General features: G+C 33.7%; 1 protein-coding gene across 4 annotated transcripts in view; it reads left to right on the forward strand.

Moving 5' to 3' along the window:
* The window catches only part of LOC115875163 (S phase cyclin A-associated protein in the endoplasmic reticulum), a 65,428-nt gene that overhangs the window by 25,822 nt on the left and 23,424 nt on the right, over positions 1–16,182 (forward strand). For 3 of the 4 annotated variants that reach the window (XM_030890558.1, XM_030890557.1, XM_030890555.1), the window contains exon 2: positions 14,134–14,211. The exons of the other annotated variant lie outside the window; for it this stretch is intronic. In XM_030890558.1, the coding sequence (XP_030746418.1) occupies positions 14,134–14,211 (78 nt within the window). The remainder of the gene's footprint in view (positions 1–14,133; positions 14,212–16,182) is intronic. 4 annotated transcript variants of the gene reach the window in all.

The raw sequence follows: 16,182 nt of genomic DNA on the forward strand, positions 1-16,182 counted from the left end.
TATACTTGTAGATATTAAAATAGAGCTTGGCGAAGATTTTTTTTTGTATTCGTCTTCAAGTTGATTTTAATAAAATGATCGAGAAAAGAGTCTAACACCCTTTTTAAATTCATGTATATAATGAATCAATTTCCTTAATACATTTGGTGTATCTTATGTAATTTGTTGTGTATTTTATAACAGGGTTTGCATAATGCAATTTAAAAAAACATTGTGTCATAACTTGCATTGCAGTGAGAAACAGGACTTTTATACAGAATTTTTCAATAATGAATCAATTTATTTGAATTTGATTTTGAGAAAAACTTTTTAAATTTACTAAAACTGAGTCCCTTGTGGGACCCTCCACTACGATCGCGATGGCCTATTGTGGCTCAGTTCAACAAGACCCAATTTGCCAAATACCTCAAACCCGCTCAGAGCGGGGCAGGTACACATAACGTGTTTCATGGTTTCGTCATCTTCCATGCAGAGTCGGCATTCGGCGTCTTCCACCAGTTCCATCCTCTGCAGGTGGGATCTCAGCCGGCAGTGGCCCGTGTATACTGAGTGAGCGTATGCGCTCCAGTCCTGCCGGCCTTCAATAGTTCACCTGTTCTGCGTTTGGATGGCTCTCTTAGGATTTTCTTGGCATGTTCCATTCCGGGACTGCCATTCCAGTCTCGTAACGTCGCGTCGCCGTACCCATAACCCATTCTCAGAGCCTATATCTTGCGGACATTTTTTGGATCGCTAAGTGTCGGTTGTGGACCCATAAATGACATTTGTTTTGGCGAGGGAGTCGACACGTTTGTTTCCCTCTAGACCGCCATGTCCCGGTACCTATATTAGCAGCACATTGTTCCTATCTATACTAATATATAAAATCCTTAAGTGACTGACATACTGATTAATCACTATCCTGCTCAAACCACTCAACGTAAGAAGCTCAATTTCGGCATACAGGTTGATTCTAGGGTGTAGAGGTTCGATAAGCAGGGATTTTTCGAAATTCCAGTTCTAAGAGGGTGAAACCACCCCTCAAATATTACAATATTTTTTATTTAAAAAACGATCAAGTTTCCGAAAAAACGCTTAAACAGGTATATTTTATTTTGTTTTTTTACATATTTTAAGATTTTTTAAAAATGTATACAGGGTGTTTCGAAAAATCTGGTCATTGATTAATCACGATCCTGCTTAAAGCGCTTGACGTAAAAAACTGATTTTTGGAAACCAGATTGACTTTAGGGTGTAGAGGTTCGAATAAGAAGGGATTTTTAGAAACTCGAATTCTAAGGGGGTGAAACTATCCCTCAAATATTAAAATATTTTTTATTTAAAAACCGGTGAGTTATTCGGAAAAACTCTTAAACACGCATATTTTATTTTGTTGTTTTACATATTTTAAGATTTTTTATAAATTTGTACAGGGTGTTCCATAAAATATGACCATTGAGTAATCACGATTCTGCTTAAACTGCTTGACGTTTAAAGCTGATTTTTGGCAAACGGATTGACTGTGGGGTGTAGAGGTTCGATAAGGAGGGGTTTCTCGAATGTCAAATTCCAAGAGGATGAAAATGCCCCTCAAATATTATAATATTTGTTATTTAAAAAACGGCTAGCCTTTCGGGAAAACGCTTGGACAAGCATAATTTATTTGTTTTGTTTACATATTTTGAAATTTTTTAAAAAATAATACAGGGTGTTCCAAAAAGTTGTGTAATTTCTTAACCACGATTCTGCTTAAACTGCTTGATGTAAAAAGCTTATTTTTGGCAAACGGATTTTTCGAAAGTCAAATTCCAACGAGATGAAACTACCCCTCAAATATTACCAAGTTATATACAATACAATAATATCGCCATATTGTTTTTTCTCATGCTGACATAAATGTGAGAAAATTTTATCCAGTTTGTATGTTAATGGAAATTCTTGCTTTACTTTATCATCATCACTATAAATGATTAATTCGACGCGAATGAAGCTGGTACACGCTAGTGTTTAATAAATAAGTAGAAATCTGGTATTTTTCTGTTTATATTTGCGTCATATATTTTGGTTTTGTACATAATAGCAAATTTTTGTCTAAATTATTTATCTTCAGTACAATTAAAGGGCTTATTGCAATAACATAAGCCACTCAACCAGAAGTCAGTTTTATTTACTAGGAACTCTCTCTCTCTTTAATTTTAACTTTTGAATTTAACTTTTTAAATACTTAGCGAGTTAAACTAAACTAACTATAAAACGTTTTCAAATTTATATTTTTAATAGCTAAATTTACACATTTTTTCAAAACTGCGAAGTCGAATAATTCAGAATTATAGATTTGTGGCATATCATGTTATTGCAATAAGCCCTCCAATTTTAATAATCTATTTTCAGGAATAGAAAACCCTGCATCGTAATAATCTGAAATACATTTTGAGAATCATTGAAACGACAGGAGTTAGTCATCGATAGTTCTTTTTTTATGACTAAATTTTCGGGTGTCCCCTATATTTTATACCTCTTTTTTTATATTTCCATATCACAGATAAAATTCTAATATCCCTACTTCGCAAATACGAAACCTTCCTTGTCCACCACTCTAATCATGCTTTACTTTCGTGCTAATTACTTACCGCAGACGTTCCCGCGGCCTAACGACATTCGTGGGGCGCCAGCCGGCGATACCATAGCATTTTCCCCCCCATTCCCGCCCTATATCAATTGCGTGGAGGGCGCATAGGGCGAACGGATGAGTCACAATATCCCTCGCCATACTCCTGCGGCGCCCCTAGGCCCGTTAATGTGGCGCCGGCCGTCTGGTGGCGCGCGCTAAGCAGACGGGGAATTCCGGGTTACCGGAGGAGTTTTCGACGAGTGAGAATCCGGGAGTTGAACGACCGGAAACGGGACGCGGTACCGGAGAGGAGAGGATGCGTCGCTGTGTGCAGCCGGAGGGGATGATTATTTTATTGGGTGCTTTAATGAAAGGGTGGGGTAATGATTTATATAATCTTATCGATTAGGTTTGGTTTGGTTGTCGATTGATAATAACTTAAGGGAAAGTCAATCCTCACAATACAATCTACAGTATATATATTTGCATCGCCATGTATATTGACAAAAATATTTTCAAAAAGTGTAGAAAAATTTTGTCTAATAGTTTTAATGCTAGCAGTGACAACTATCGAATAATTTTATCTGACCAGGGCCTATTTTACTGCTATTTTTTTAACAGAGATTTTTTTGGAATAAAATTGAGCGAGTTCTCTACCCACGATCCATACCTCCAAAGCTCTGATTCCGAACTAATAAAAATTCCTCTCGCGTACCTCAATCCAGACTCTATTAAAATCCTCTGCAGAACGAAAAAAAGTAAATACCGTAGCTTTTCAGTCGGGTCTTCCGTCATTTTTCTTCGTTCCTTTGAAAGCCGTTTCGAAATTTTCTCGTATTTTTTTAAATAACTTTTGTGAAAGAAAAAATAACTTCGTAAAATGGAAAGAGAATCTCTTTTTTTTTCATTTAATGGGTATTTCATGTATAAAGTGAAAATTCAATTTCAACTAATTTCACCACTGAAACTGAACTCTTAAATGTCAAAAATATATAATAATTGATATCATAAAAATGAACAAATGAGACTAACCAATATACATTAATTTATTTTGAACTAGTGATGGGTTGTTATTTAACTATCTGTTATTTTATAACAATTATTTATAAATAACATAACGCAACCGTTACTACTTCTAAAAAATAACAGATATAAAATAACGACACGTAGAGATCGGCCGCTCGTGAAACGAAAAACGAAGTCGGCGCTCTGCATCACCACGAAATTCTATGCTGCTCGAAGCAATTCCAAAAAACAACTAGTATGGATGGAAAACATGTTATTTCGTCAACCATCGATACAGGCGGCGAGACAACGGAGTGGGGAAAGCGCTACGGCGAACGTAGCTGCTTCGGTCGATACCGTCGATGGTCGTATTTACAACAGCTTAAAAATAATAGGATATAAAAGAAGCAGGTTTTTTGAAACAGTTGCGGGCATAACGCCTGGCGGTGGAGATAACAGGAGTCGGAAAGGAACGCTGCTGCATCGGTCGATTGTCGATGGAGGCTCGCAACGGGTTGGAGAAGCAGTCATTTTAGATATGTTGTTTTTAACCTGTTACGAGCATAACAGGGCGGCGGTCGAGATAATCGGTGTGGGAAAGGAACGCTGCTGCATCGGTCGATTGTCGATGGAGGTTCGAAACAGGTTGGGGAATAATGCATCAGTTGTTTTAGATACATTCTGTTTCAACCTGTTACGAGCATAACGGACGGAGGTCGAGATATTATGGCGCTGTATATTTCAGTACTTACTTATTAAGTTTCAATATTTAGGTATTTATTTATTCTGAAAAATTTTCAGAATAATATTTTAAGATTTTTTAAAAATGTATACAGGGTGTTTTGAAAAATCTGGTCATTGATTAATCACGATCCTGCTTAAAGCCCTTGACGTAAAAAGCTGATTTTTGGAAAACGGATTGACTTTAGTGTGTAGAGGTTCGATAAGAAGGGATTTTTCGAAACTCGAATTCTAAGGGGGTGAAACTACTCTGAAATATTAGAATATTTTTTATTTAAAAACCGGTGAGTTTTTCGGAAAAACTCTTAAAACACTTTATTATGTTGTTTTACATATTTTAAGATTTTTTAAAAATATATACAGGGTGTTTCATAAAATATGACCATTGAGTAATCACTATTCTGCTTAAACTGCTTGACGTTTAAAGCTGATTTTTTGCAAACGGATTGACTGTGGGGTTGAGGTTCGATAAGGAGGGGTTTCTCGAATCTCAAATTCCAACAGGGTGAAAACGCCCCTCAACTATTACAATATTTGTTATTTAAAAAACGGTTAGTCTTTCGGGAAAACGCCTGGACACGCATAATTTATTTTGTTTTTTTTTACATATTTTGAATTTTTTTAAAAAATCATACAGGGTGTTCCAAAAAGTTGAGTAATTGATTAACCACGATTCTGCTTAAACTGCTCGACGTTAGAAAGCTTATTTTTGGCAAATGTGAGAAAATTTTATCCAGTTTGTATGTTAATGGAATTCTTGTTTTGCTTTATCATCACCTTTAGAAATTATTAATTCGACGCGAACGAAGTCGCGGGTACACGCTAGTTTAAGTGTAAAATTAATTCGAACTCTAGTGTGTAGTTGGTTTACTTATGAAGAATATATTACATATTTTCTTATATTGCTATTTTTTGACGCAAATGGTAAAAGCATAACTAAGAGCTTCCCGCCCGTCGAGTGAGATGCACCCTGTACACTGCTACGCAATTCAGGATCTACCCGGATCGAGGGGCAGGGCGTAGGTAGATCGGAATGTATAGGTATAGACGAGTGGCGGAATTTTGGCTTTTTTTATATCGCAATTTGTAAACAGCGCTTATTACCAAACCAAACCACCGTTTTTAGAGAGGTATTTTAGATAACAATCGATATTTAGAAATGTTTTGACACCCTGGAAATACTACCACCGAGCACGTCATTGTTGCAACTTGCAACTGCGTTAATACGCCTGGCGGTGACCGCCTCATACTCTTTCAGATATTTAGCAGTAAAATAAAGAAACCTGTTATTTTTAAGCTGTTATTTTAAGCTGTTTTTTATAAATAACTATAACAGTTTCAACTGTTATCTAAAAATAACAGTTTTGCCCATCACTATTTTGAACCAATATATTGCCATTTGAGAGATATTATACTCAACATACTAGGAATGTATGTACTCAATAACCAAGAAAGACCGTAAAAGAATAGAGTGGATACGACAAAAGACCCAATATGTAATAGATGTCATCAGCAGAATCAAGTCCTTCAAATGGCAATGGGCAGGACACCTCTGGGCGAGAAGGACGGACAACAGATGGACCACAAGAATTACAGCATGGTATCCACGGGGAATTAAGAAACCTAGAGGAAGAAAAAAACTGAGATGGGATCATGGTAAATTAGCAGGGATAACCTGAGCCCGTATAGCCAACAATAGACGACAATGGGTCCAATTTCAAAGACAGTATCTAAATATGCCAGGGTGGCTACACAATAATTGGAATTGGTTGAATAAGCTGAAAATGATGATGATGATTATACTCTACTTTCAGGATAAATAAGTTCCCTTATACAGAATTTTTTATATTTTTAGCAACTTAAATCAAGTTCTATGAATTATTATATTTTAATTTTAAACGAGCACAAACAAAAATATGGTAAATTTTAGCAAAAAAAAATAGGAATGGCTGATGAACGTACCTATTTATTCTGTAATAAAAATTTATGATAGTTTCCCCAGAGGTCAACTACTACCAATGATAAAATAAGGGCGTTTCCTACTTTGCGTTTACGCATAATCGTATTTTGGACTCATCTTTTATGGACAAGATTGTAGATTACATGGGAGGGGGGAAATTAATTAGCGCGACCTTGCAGATCTATTATGTCCCCCTTTTTTGACCCATCATATAGTATCAGGGCTTTGAGAAAAGCCAATATCTGCGACTGTTTTACAGAAGTTAGTTCTCCACCTCCGATATCAGTCGTACCAAAGTTTATAGTACGAATGGTTGTCATCTCGGCGTACTTAGTGATTAGGTGTTTAGGTGTTTCTCCATTTTGCCTACATAATCTGCATTGGCCATTGTTTCTTAGCTTCAACCTACTGAGGTATTCATTCAGGAGACAGGGTCATATTAAAAACCCCGTGACAATCCGATGATTGTTCTTACTTAAATTAAGGAAAATCTTTGATTTTTCTCGGTCGTAAGTCCTGAGAAATTTCTTCAAGTGCCTTAGACCGTTGGAGGATTTCCATTCCAAGTTACAGATGGAATCTTCCAGGTTCTTCAGTTCTACTTTAAGTTGATTTCGACTTGGGAAGCAGAACGGTTCTAATCCAGTTAACGGATTGTTTGCTCCGGATTTTCTAGCTGGATAGTTTGTTTTTTCATTACCAGAGTTGGAGGACTTTAGTTTCTTTACCTAATTTGTTCAGCGTCTCCAGGTATTCTATGGCCAACTTCGAATTGATTGTTACTGAATTGGTCTCTCTTAAGGCTACTTGACTATCGGATAGATGCAGCATTACAACGACCCTGTACACTGCAGTAAATTGAATAAAAACGTAAAATCAATAGATGTAGATGAAAGATACGAAGAAATAGATCTCTTAACAAAGCTTTTTCGTCGTAACAACGGAATATCTAATGAAATCTCGGAGGAAAAAGGCCGAACTGAAATGAAATTAACAGCGGAGGTCTTAATGGCTGCGTTAAGGGGCGAATCGTGGAACAATTGGCGGCGGAATTGCTCCCTCAAAATGGCTCCGTCAAAATGAAACTTCCGCCGGCTTAAGGGTTAAATTGGGTCATAACAAATTTCAGCCTAATTAAGTTTCGCTTCGTTTTGGGTTTGACATGATCCTTACTGTGATATATGGGGTATATAATGTCGCCGAGTATTAGCAATAAATTCTATAGAGATATTATCTGTATTATCTTATCATGGGGGATTTATTTGACATTTAATTAATCTTCAATATTTTTCTTCTAATTATTATTTTCAGCTTATTCCACCATTTTCCAGTTATGATGTAGTCTCCCTCACATATTTAAACTCTCTTTGTAGTTGGGCCCATTGCTGTCTATTGTTGGCTATGCGGGCCCAAGTTAAGTTTTATTTTTTTATATGTATTATTAGTTCTTAATATCATGATCCGATCTTAGGTTTGGTCTTCTAGGTCTCTTAATTCTGGAGATATAATAATGGAGAAAAACTAACAATAATAAATCAAAAATATAAATATTGGGCGCCAGGCATGAACAGAAAAAGAAAACACAGTTGTATATTACTTAAAACTAATGACTATATTTATTCACGATGGACTCTGATGGTAAATAACATTGTAAAATTATAATCATTATGGTGGTTATATGTCAAAGAAAGTTATGTTAAAAATAATATTAAATATGTTCAATTAAATACTATGAAAAAATACAATACAGATAGAGCTATTGAAAATATAAAAAATTAGCATTACTTTATTTAATTTGTTATATTTTATACGATGTTAAATCCGTATTTTCTAGATTGAACAGATTCTAGAATCTGTTTAATTAATATTCATCAATATATAAAAATAGATAAATAAGATAAAATAATTAAACTATTTTTGTTATAGAATTACAAAGGAAAAAGTATTTTCTATATAAAGGCCGTTAAATAGGCCATCCTGTCTATTATAACGTTGATATTGATATAATAAATAATCCTTTTGTATTGATGTATTATTTTCTCAATGAACTGTTTCAATTGTATACTATGCTTTTCTACTAACCAACTTTAATCAAATATATTGACATGATTGTGTTATTCCCTCATGTAGCTCAATACACAGATACACAATTGTTTTTAATAAAATTAATTTTATTGTGCTGACAATCAATGAAATAGTATGTGTAGGTAGATAATGATGTGCGCAATATATTTGTATTTAGATTGGTATTGACGCATACAAACAGCTAATCCAAAGTGCCATTATTCTATTGAGTATTGTGGTATTATTTATTTATTTTGACAAATTTGATATTGTTCATACTCTAGGCTTATAAATATATGTTCGAATTAGAAATTCGTGAGATTATTTAAAAAAAGTATTCATTTAAAGATAAAGCTCCTTCTACACCTTAAATTTTGCCTGCCAGTTAAGAAGGAAGAACGTCTGGAGAACTAACGGCAGTTCTGTAAACGGTTTTGGGTTTTGGGCTCGACACGGACCAATAAAATATTTGTCACAATGAATACGAAATACCAGAATACTCAATATAATAATGACATTTCGGATTGTATGCGTCAATACAAATCTATGACTACTCATGATAGGAGGATATAATTGATGAATTGTTATCTGTAAATTGCAAAGGGAAAAATTAAGGATTTATTTTTAATTTTAATTATTATAAATAAACAAGATAATTGTTATGAGTCATTTAATTAATGATAATTTAATAGGTATGTACTTCTAAGATTAAATTACATTTATGCAATAAAAAATATTAATTCAAGTGTTTTTTTTTATTTTGTTTAATAATAATATTATAAGTAATTATCTACGTAACATACTTTAACTTTTGGCAGATGAAATGGCCAAACAAGGCCCACCAACAGGGTTGCTGCGAGAAAATTTTTGATTGTGCAGAACTTGACCATAAAAATGTGTAGCATTGTATACCCATCCATGACCAATAACTGTAAACTATCCAATAAGACGTACGTTTGCTAAATTTTAAAGCATGATTACGTGTCTCACTTGCACTCGTTTGTATACGTCAATATATTCATTTCCTATTTCATTTCCTCTCATGCCAGCAAGTATTGCAGTGACATCAAAATTGATTACAGTTGAGGGTTGGAACCTTTGGTGTTACACAGCAAAATAAAAACACTAAATCACCACAATACACCAAAACACTTTTACTTTTACACTGGACGCTTTTATTTTTTTTTTGCGATCAAAATTGATGTCGCGAAACTAACGGTTTTATGGACAAATTAGACCGGTTAATTCTATTTAAAAACTGTAAACTATTCAGGACTGTTTAATCGGCCAAATAAAAAAAAAGTCCATAGAAACTGCAGTCCTTGCTGTCATGGGAGGAAGTGAAATAGGAACTGAATAATATTCACGTATTCAAACGAGTGGGAAGTGAGACTATGAACTACAGTGACGTAATTGAGCAGTGAAATTTGGCCAAAGTATTATGTATTATTTAAGGTTAAGTTAATTTTACTGAACACCCGAACACTGATGACGGAAAATGATATTTGTCAGTTCAAAATTTAAAGTACACTTGTGGCCTCTTTTGATGTATTAACTTCGATAACATAAAAGCAAAAAAATCAGCTTTTGTCAGCTGATTTACTGTTCTGCTATTATTTTTTATACGAAATATGTAAATTCTCAAAATGTGTAGCTCTAGCTCAAGCAAATGTGTAGCAAACTACACAAGTGTGTAGCTTGTAGCAACCCTGCTCACCAATGTTATTCATAGGTCCAGAACCATTCAGTCACGAGAATGACTGAGAACAAACGGCAAATGACACAAAACGGTGTTTGGCCAATAAATCTCTAAAATGGTGGAGAAATTCACCAGGGAAGAGGCAGACAAAAAATTCAAAGTTGAACATTCGCCAAAATCCACAAAAGACCTAATATTATATGATAGTATTTTTTAAGATTTTTATCAAATCTAAATATAGATCCATTTATTTCATTTTAATTATTGTTTAGACTATCAAATGACCGACTTTTTTGCTGGGAATTTAATTTAAAGCCAAATGGCACGGCCCGGAGGGTTTATTAGGCGCGGAATTGACCTCCCTCCCTAAATCCCTAAAGCACTAAAAGCATGTCGTCGCCGTTGGTCTAAACCGGTGATGAAATTTTAATTGAAAATTTAATAAACGACCGTCAAGGTCCGACCTAATGACCAAAACGACGGGCATTCTAAAAGGTAATTGTGGCTATGGTATTATTTAATATACCGACCAGTATGTTATTTTGTGTCTCTCTTTGAGGCTATTTAGGAGAACGACGTCCATCTCAGAAAAGAAAAAAAAGTCATATAAATAAGATAAACAAATTTTTCAACAAATCTTTCAAGATAAAGCTGATCTCTAGGATAAAATTGCACTACAACTTTTTGTTTAAAATGTTAAAAGTTAATCTTAATTTTTTCTCAAATTTAGAGTAAAAGTGGTCTTATAAAAAGGAATAAAATGTGCATAGAGATGTAACGTTTTTTATAAAACATTACCACTGCGATAAGGTATTTCACTGGAAAGAAAACTAATCAATAACAATAAACAAAAAAATATAGATATTGGGCGCCAGGCATGTACAGAGAAAGAAAACACAGTTGTATATTACTTAAAACTAATGACTATATTTATTCATCATGTTCTTTGCTGGTACATGACATTATAGAGTTCTAATAAATATATAGTGGTTATATGTCAAAGAAAGTGGTGTTAAGAGTTGTACTAAATATCTATGAAAACAACTATGATAAAATAGAAGACATATAAAGTTTAAGAGAATATATGAAATGTAGCATTTGCATCGAAAATGTTGCAACCCGTAGATTCTAGAATCTATGTTTGGTTATTCATCTGTTAAAATAGTGCAATAATAATATCTATGAAAGTAATACCATTACAAGACGTAATGTAATGAAACCTAAGATCTAAATCATATTTTAAATATTAAATCGACATGAATGTTCTTAACAATCTAACCACTAAACATAGTCTGTACGATATTACTTAAGATGTACGTTATTGTTTAAGACTGAAAATGTTTTAGATGTTAAATGTAAAACTAGAACTTAAATCTACACTTAGCTGTTCTTTATGTAAGCTTGCTTCAAACAGTAACAGCTTGAGGTGGGCTCGCATCTCTGTACTCGGCCATCCAATACAACAAAAGGGGGCCAGAATGAGGACATCATGAATTCATACAGCCGTAACTACTAACTAGCTTATAGATGGGAACGAAGCAGCATGGGGCTCAAGCTACATCCACGCTAGGGCACTTTATATGTAAGAAAAATCATTCCTACTGGGGACTCGTCCACAGGACATCCGTACATAGTATAATGGTACAAGGGAACACTACCCGTGCCTTGGACCATAACCTAGGACTATAACCTTGGATACTGTCCATAAGATAACGGTACAGGGGAACACTACCCGTACCTTGGAGCACTACTAGGACCTTGGATAATGCCCGTACCTTGGAATCAATACATAGATATGGGACACCTGCCCATACCTTGGACACAGTCCGTCCATGAGACCCTCGAAACACTTCCGAGGGCTCAATAATAAACAAAAGAACTGTCCTTTCTTCCATTTAACATTCTGGAGGACAACAGCAAAAGTAGAACAACGTGTCAGCAAAATACAAACGAGTTAAGGTGGGTCAATCCAAAACTCTACCCTGTAGCTTCGAAATGGCAGCTGCTTCAGATTTTGCAGCAAGATTTAAATTGCCATTTCTAAAAGCAGGATTTGCAACCGTGCCGCAAACCGGCAAAAAACAAAGTGAGGTTAAAACGCAGAGCGGCGCCTTGAGAGGATCTTGACAGCGCGCGCCTCCACAGAACAGTGAAACGATAACAGGGTTGGCGACTAGGGAACGTAAAAATTACGCCAAGCGTGCCAAATAAATTATCAGGCCTGAACGATCGGAATCCGATGACGATACGCCAGACATCATATATATCATATATAAAAAATACATGTAACGAACTAAAAACGTTACAGAGAATTGGCACATTTTTTTGAAATTAAGGTAATTGTTAGAATATGAAGTAGTAATACCAGTGATTTTTAAGAATCTATTACGCTCTACTTTCGAGTCGCTCTCAGGGAACGGGTACAGCGAGTGTGGTCGAAGGAAATATATATTATATTTCAGAAATATTTCTAAGACTACCCGATCCTGTCGTGTTAAGCCACGCCCAAAATTCCAAACACACGTGCTTTGATTAAGGCTTGATTAAGGTTTGAAGAGCTTCAGCATTTGTCATAAAATAGTGAGCAATTTGTTACAAAACCATATAAATTATATATCACTGTAATCACAAAACTTCAATCTATTTTCGTATTGTAACGGAATTTTAAATTAAGTCTTTATTTTCGAGAAAATTTAGTCCAAACATAAGGAATATTTTATTGATGTTTGACCATCAAAATCTTAAAAATAAAGAATTTGTCTAAAAAAGTGCTACAATACGGATATAGTATAATCCTTTATCTTTAATTTCCTTCTTCATTGTGTAAAAATACCTATTCAATTTTACATTAAACGTTAAATGCCGAACGCTTATTTTGTTACTTTGACTGACTAGTGAAATGGACTCTTAAATCACGTCGCAAAAACTAATAGTTTTGTGACGTTTGAAAAAAAAAAATTGTGCTGATCTAAAAATAAAATTCCCTATTATTTACATTTTAATTTTATCTCATTCTTACCCTCACCCCACAGAAGACTAATAACCACTTTGCAAAGTACTCGCAGCACAGCAATAATAAGTCAACAACTTGCCAAAACAAATTACCCTTTGTCTCATAACGTTTCAACTCCGGCAAATAGGCCTTTTAAACTTCCTTCCCTCGCAGATCGACGATGTCGTAAGTTTTACAAGAAACGCCCTTAGTCATCCCAGCTGCCCCCGGGTAAATGTAATTCGTGAGTCGTCTTTCGAAAGTTATGAGTCGTCTAAGAAAGTTTCCCACTCGACTAACAAGCGTTAAAAGTTAGTTGAAATGCGTCTGAACTCGATGATGGTATCGAGTTAAGGACAAATATATGCGAGGGAATGATAATATTTATATAGTAGTAATAAGTATGATTAAATAGATGTGATGGAATATTGCTGTGTGTTCTGAATCTGATAAAATTGACTTAATTACGAGACAGAATCAAATTTAAATTGGAATTTTTATTTTATTTATTACTTTAGCAATTTCGAAGTACAAATAACTAATAATTAAATATTAACATAACTAACATACATATGAATTCAAAGGTAAACTATATTTTTAGTAATTTTTTGAATATAGTCTGTCGAGATCTTCCGTGACTTGTAGGACAAACTTTATCTTTATTTATTGTGAAGCCATCTTAAAAGCAAATTAGCAATATAAACCAGCCATTAGAGCATATAGCAAGTCAAATATTCTATATAATTTGGAATTATTAATTATATATATGTCAAACTATCGATTCATCCCCAAATATCGGGAGATTTTAAATGTTGTAGGTAGTAAATATGACTATTACTTAATCGTTGATATATTTTATACTATATTTAATTATTCATTAAGATGTTTCAATAACCTACATCAAAAATATATATTGCTTAAAAATGTTACTCGTATAGGTACCTGAAAATATGTATTTCGTTCAAGCTAATTCAATAAAGGAATCTGATTCGGTAGTTATAGATTTAGTTTCATAGCACATAACGATATATTTTTTAATGAAATATTCTAATTTGTTCTATTTCCTTTTTTTATTCATGCAGTCCACAGGAGGAATATTCCCATTACGAAAGTCAAAACCAAACCAAGAACTAATCAACCTAAACGTGTTCAGTTTGTTAGTAAGTATATTATTTGTTCTATTACTGTGTTTTATTTTATCTATTATTTATTTATATCTTGCTGTTGTATTTTTCTATCATTTATTTAATAAAGCACCTTTTATTTTTATTCTTGTAGTGTTTTATTTTATTTTAGCTTTGTTCTGTTAATGAATTCACGTAATTAATTAAAAGGCATCTCAAAAAAGTTGTCGCACTGCAGTTTGGTAGTCTGTCTAGCTCTCTCCGTTGTTTTTATTATATTTTATTAGCTTTTCAGTAAGAATGGCTTCTTGCCACGAACACAGCACCCTTTCACAGAATTTCTAGCTTAATATTAATGATGCAAAGTGATTTGCAGTATTGTTTAACTAGGTCTAGAAATGCATTCTAACAATGAATATTTTAGTTGCATTAGTTTGACATTGGAATTCATTTATTTATTGCATCAAAGTGGGTAGAATATTTTTTTACGCCTCTCATTTTTTACTCTAATAATTGATTTATTCTTGTTTTTTTATGATGTTGACATTTCTGACGCCTAATCGAATTGTTTTCATTTGTTTGACATACATTTGGAATTGATACCGTATAATCCAAAAAACGGCATCATGTTGGCTGGGAAATAGCGATCGATAACATTTAAAAATAATTTTTTTTCATTTCTAAACTAACTTTAAAGTTTGGTTTTTCGATTGTATGGTATTTTTCATAACTTTTTTTTTAAGTTTTGCTAGTAGTTTGAAGGCTAACCCACCCAACATAGTAGGGGAATTGGAATATTTTTAAACTTTCTCTGTTACTTAACTATGACGAGTCTGGCACTCTTTTTCGAAAAAGGTTTGGTCTCTTGGACCTGTCATTTTCTGTAGTAGTAATAAGTTTTTGCGAAGAATGGATTTTTTTTTTGTTAGACAAAGCTACTATTGTTTGGTGCATCTATTTTCGCTTATTTTTTAGTTATTTTTTACCACAGAATACACTTTTTGGCGTTTAAATAGATTTAGAATGCCTTACTAGTACTTATAAAACGTCCATTATAGTTTTTTTGGCACCCATTTTTTGTGTATATTTTATATTTTTTTGTAATTTACCGACAACAGTTGGTTTATTTTGTTTTTTACCAGCTAAATCAACTGTTGTTATGTGGTATCACAGACCTACTTATAGTAAGTCTGTGGTGGTATTAAATTCAATACTAAGACCGATTTTTCTGTGGGGTACCTGCAGTAATCGTACCCCAGAAAAATGAGTCTGCGTCTGGGAATAACTGCGCAGTACTACGTGGGTCATACGATGGTAAGTACCCAAAAATTTAAAGTAAAGTTAGAAGTAATGTTAGACGAATTCTTTTTATAGTCTATTCCTAATTTGTTAATCGTTTAAGTTGCTTATAGTATAAATTAGCTCATTAGCATATTTGGAAAAAGCATTTTTTACGAATAATTTGGTACCACACGATGGTATTTCAAGTCAAATTGTCGTTATGAATCACATGTTACAATTTCAAATAAACCATATGCGAAAATGTCAAAATTGACATATGATATGTCATTCTATTCAGTGTAATTTTCTATCGCATAAAGTAGAAATATACCGAGGGTGCCATTTAAAAATCAAAAGTTGTGGTCATTTTCGGTGAAACAGGAAGTGACCAAAAACAATTGAGTACGTCAATCAATCCTAATTTATGTCATATACTAATATACCAAATCTCGTTTTTTTATCTGAAAAAATAAAAATTTATAGAGGTTAATTCATACCTAATTTTCTAGTAAATAATAAATTTTTCAATCGATAATTAGATATACTATCGGTACCAATCATTAATCCTAAAAATTTTTAAAACAGTATTGCCAACTATTCCAGACATTGTGGATCCCTCTGTATCAATAAATTGAATAATCACCTTAAATCGGTCTCTAAATGAATGAAAACGCAAACAGAAAAAAATGTGAAGGTCGTATCTTATTTCTTTTTTCTGTTGTCATT

The sequence above is a fragment of the Sitophilus oryzae genome, unplaced genomic scaffold (genome assembly GCF_002938485.1).
Source record: "Sitophilus oryzae breed Bouriz unplaced genomic scaffold, Soryzae_2.0 scaffold_1350_pilon_pilon, whole genome shotgun sequence".
Classification (NCBI taxonomy): Eukaryota; Metazoa; Arthropoda; class Insecta; order Coleoptera; family Curculionidae; genus Sitophilus; species Sitophilus oryzae.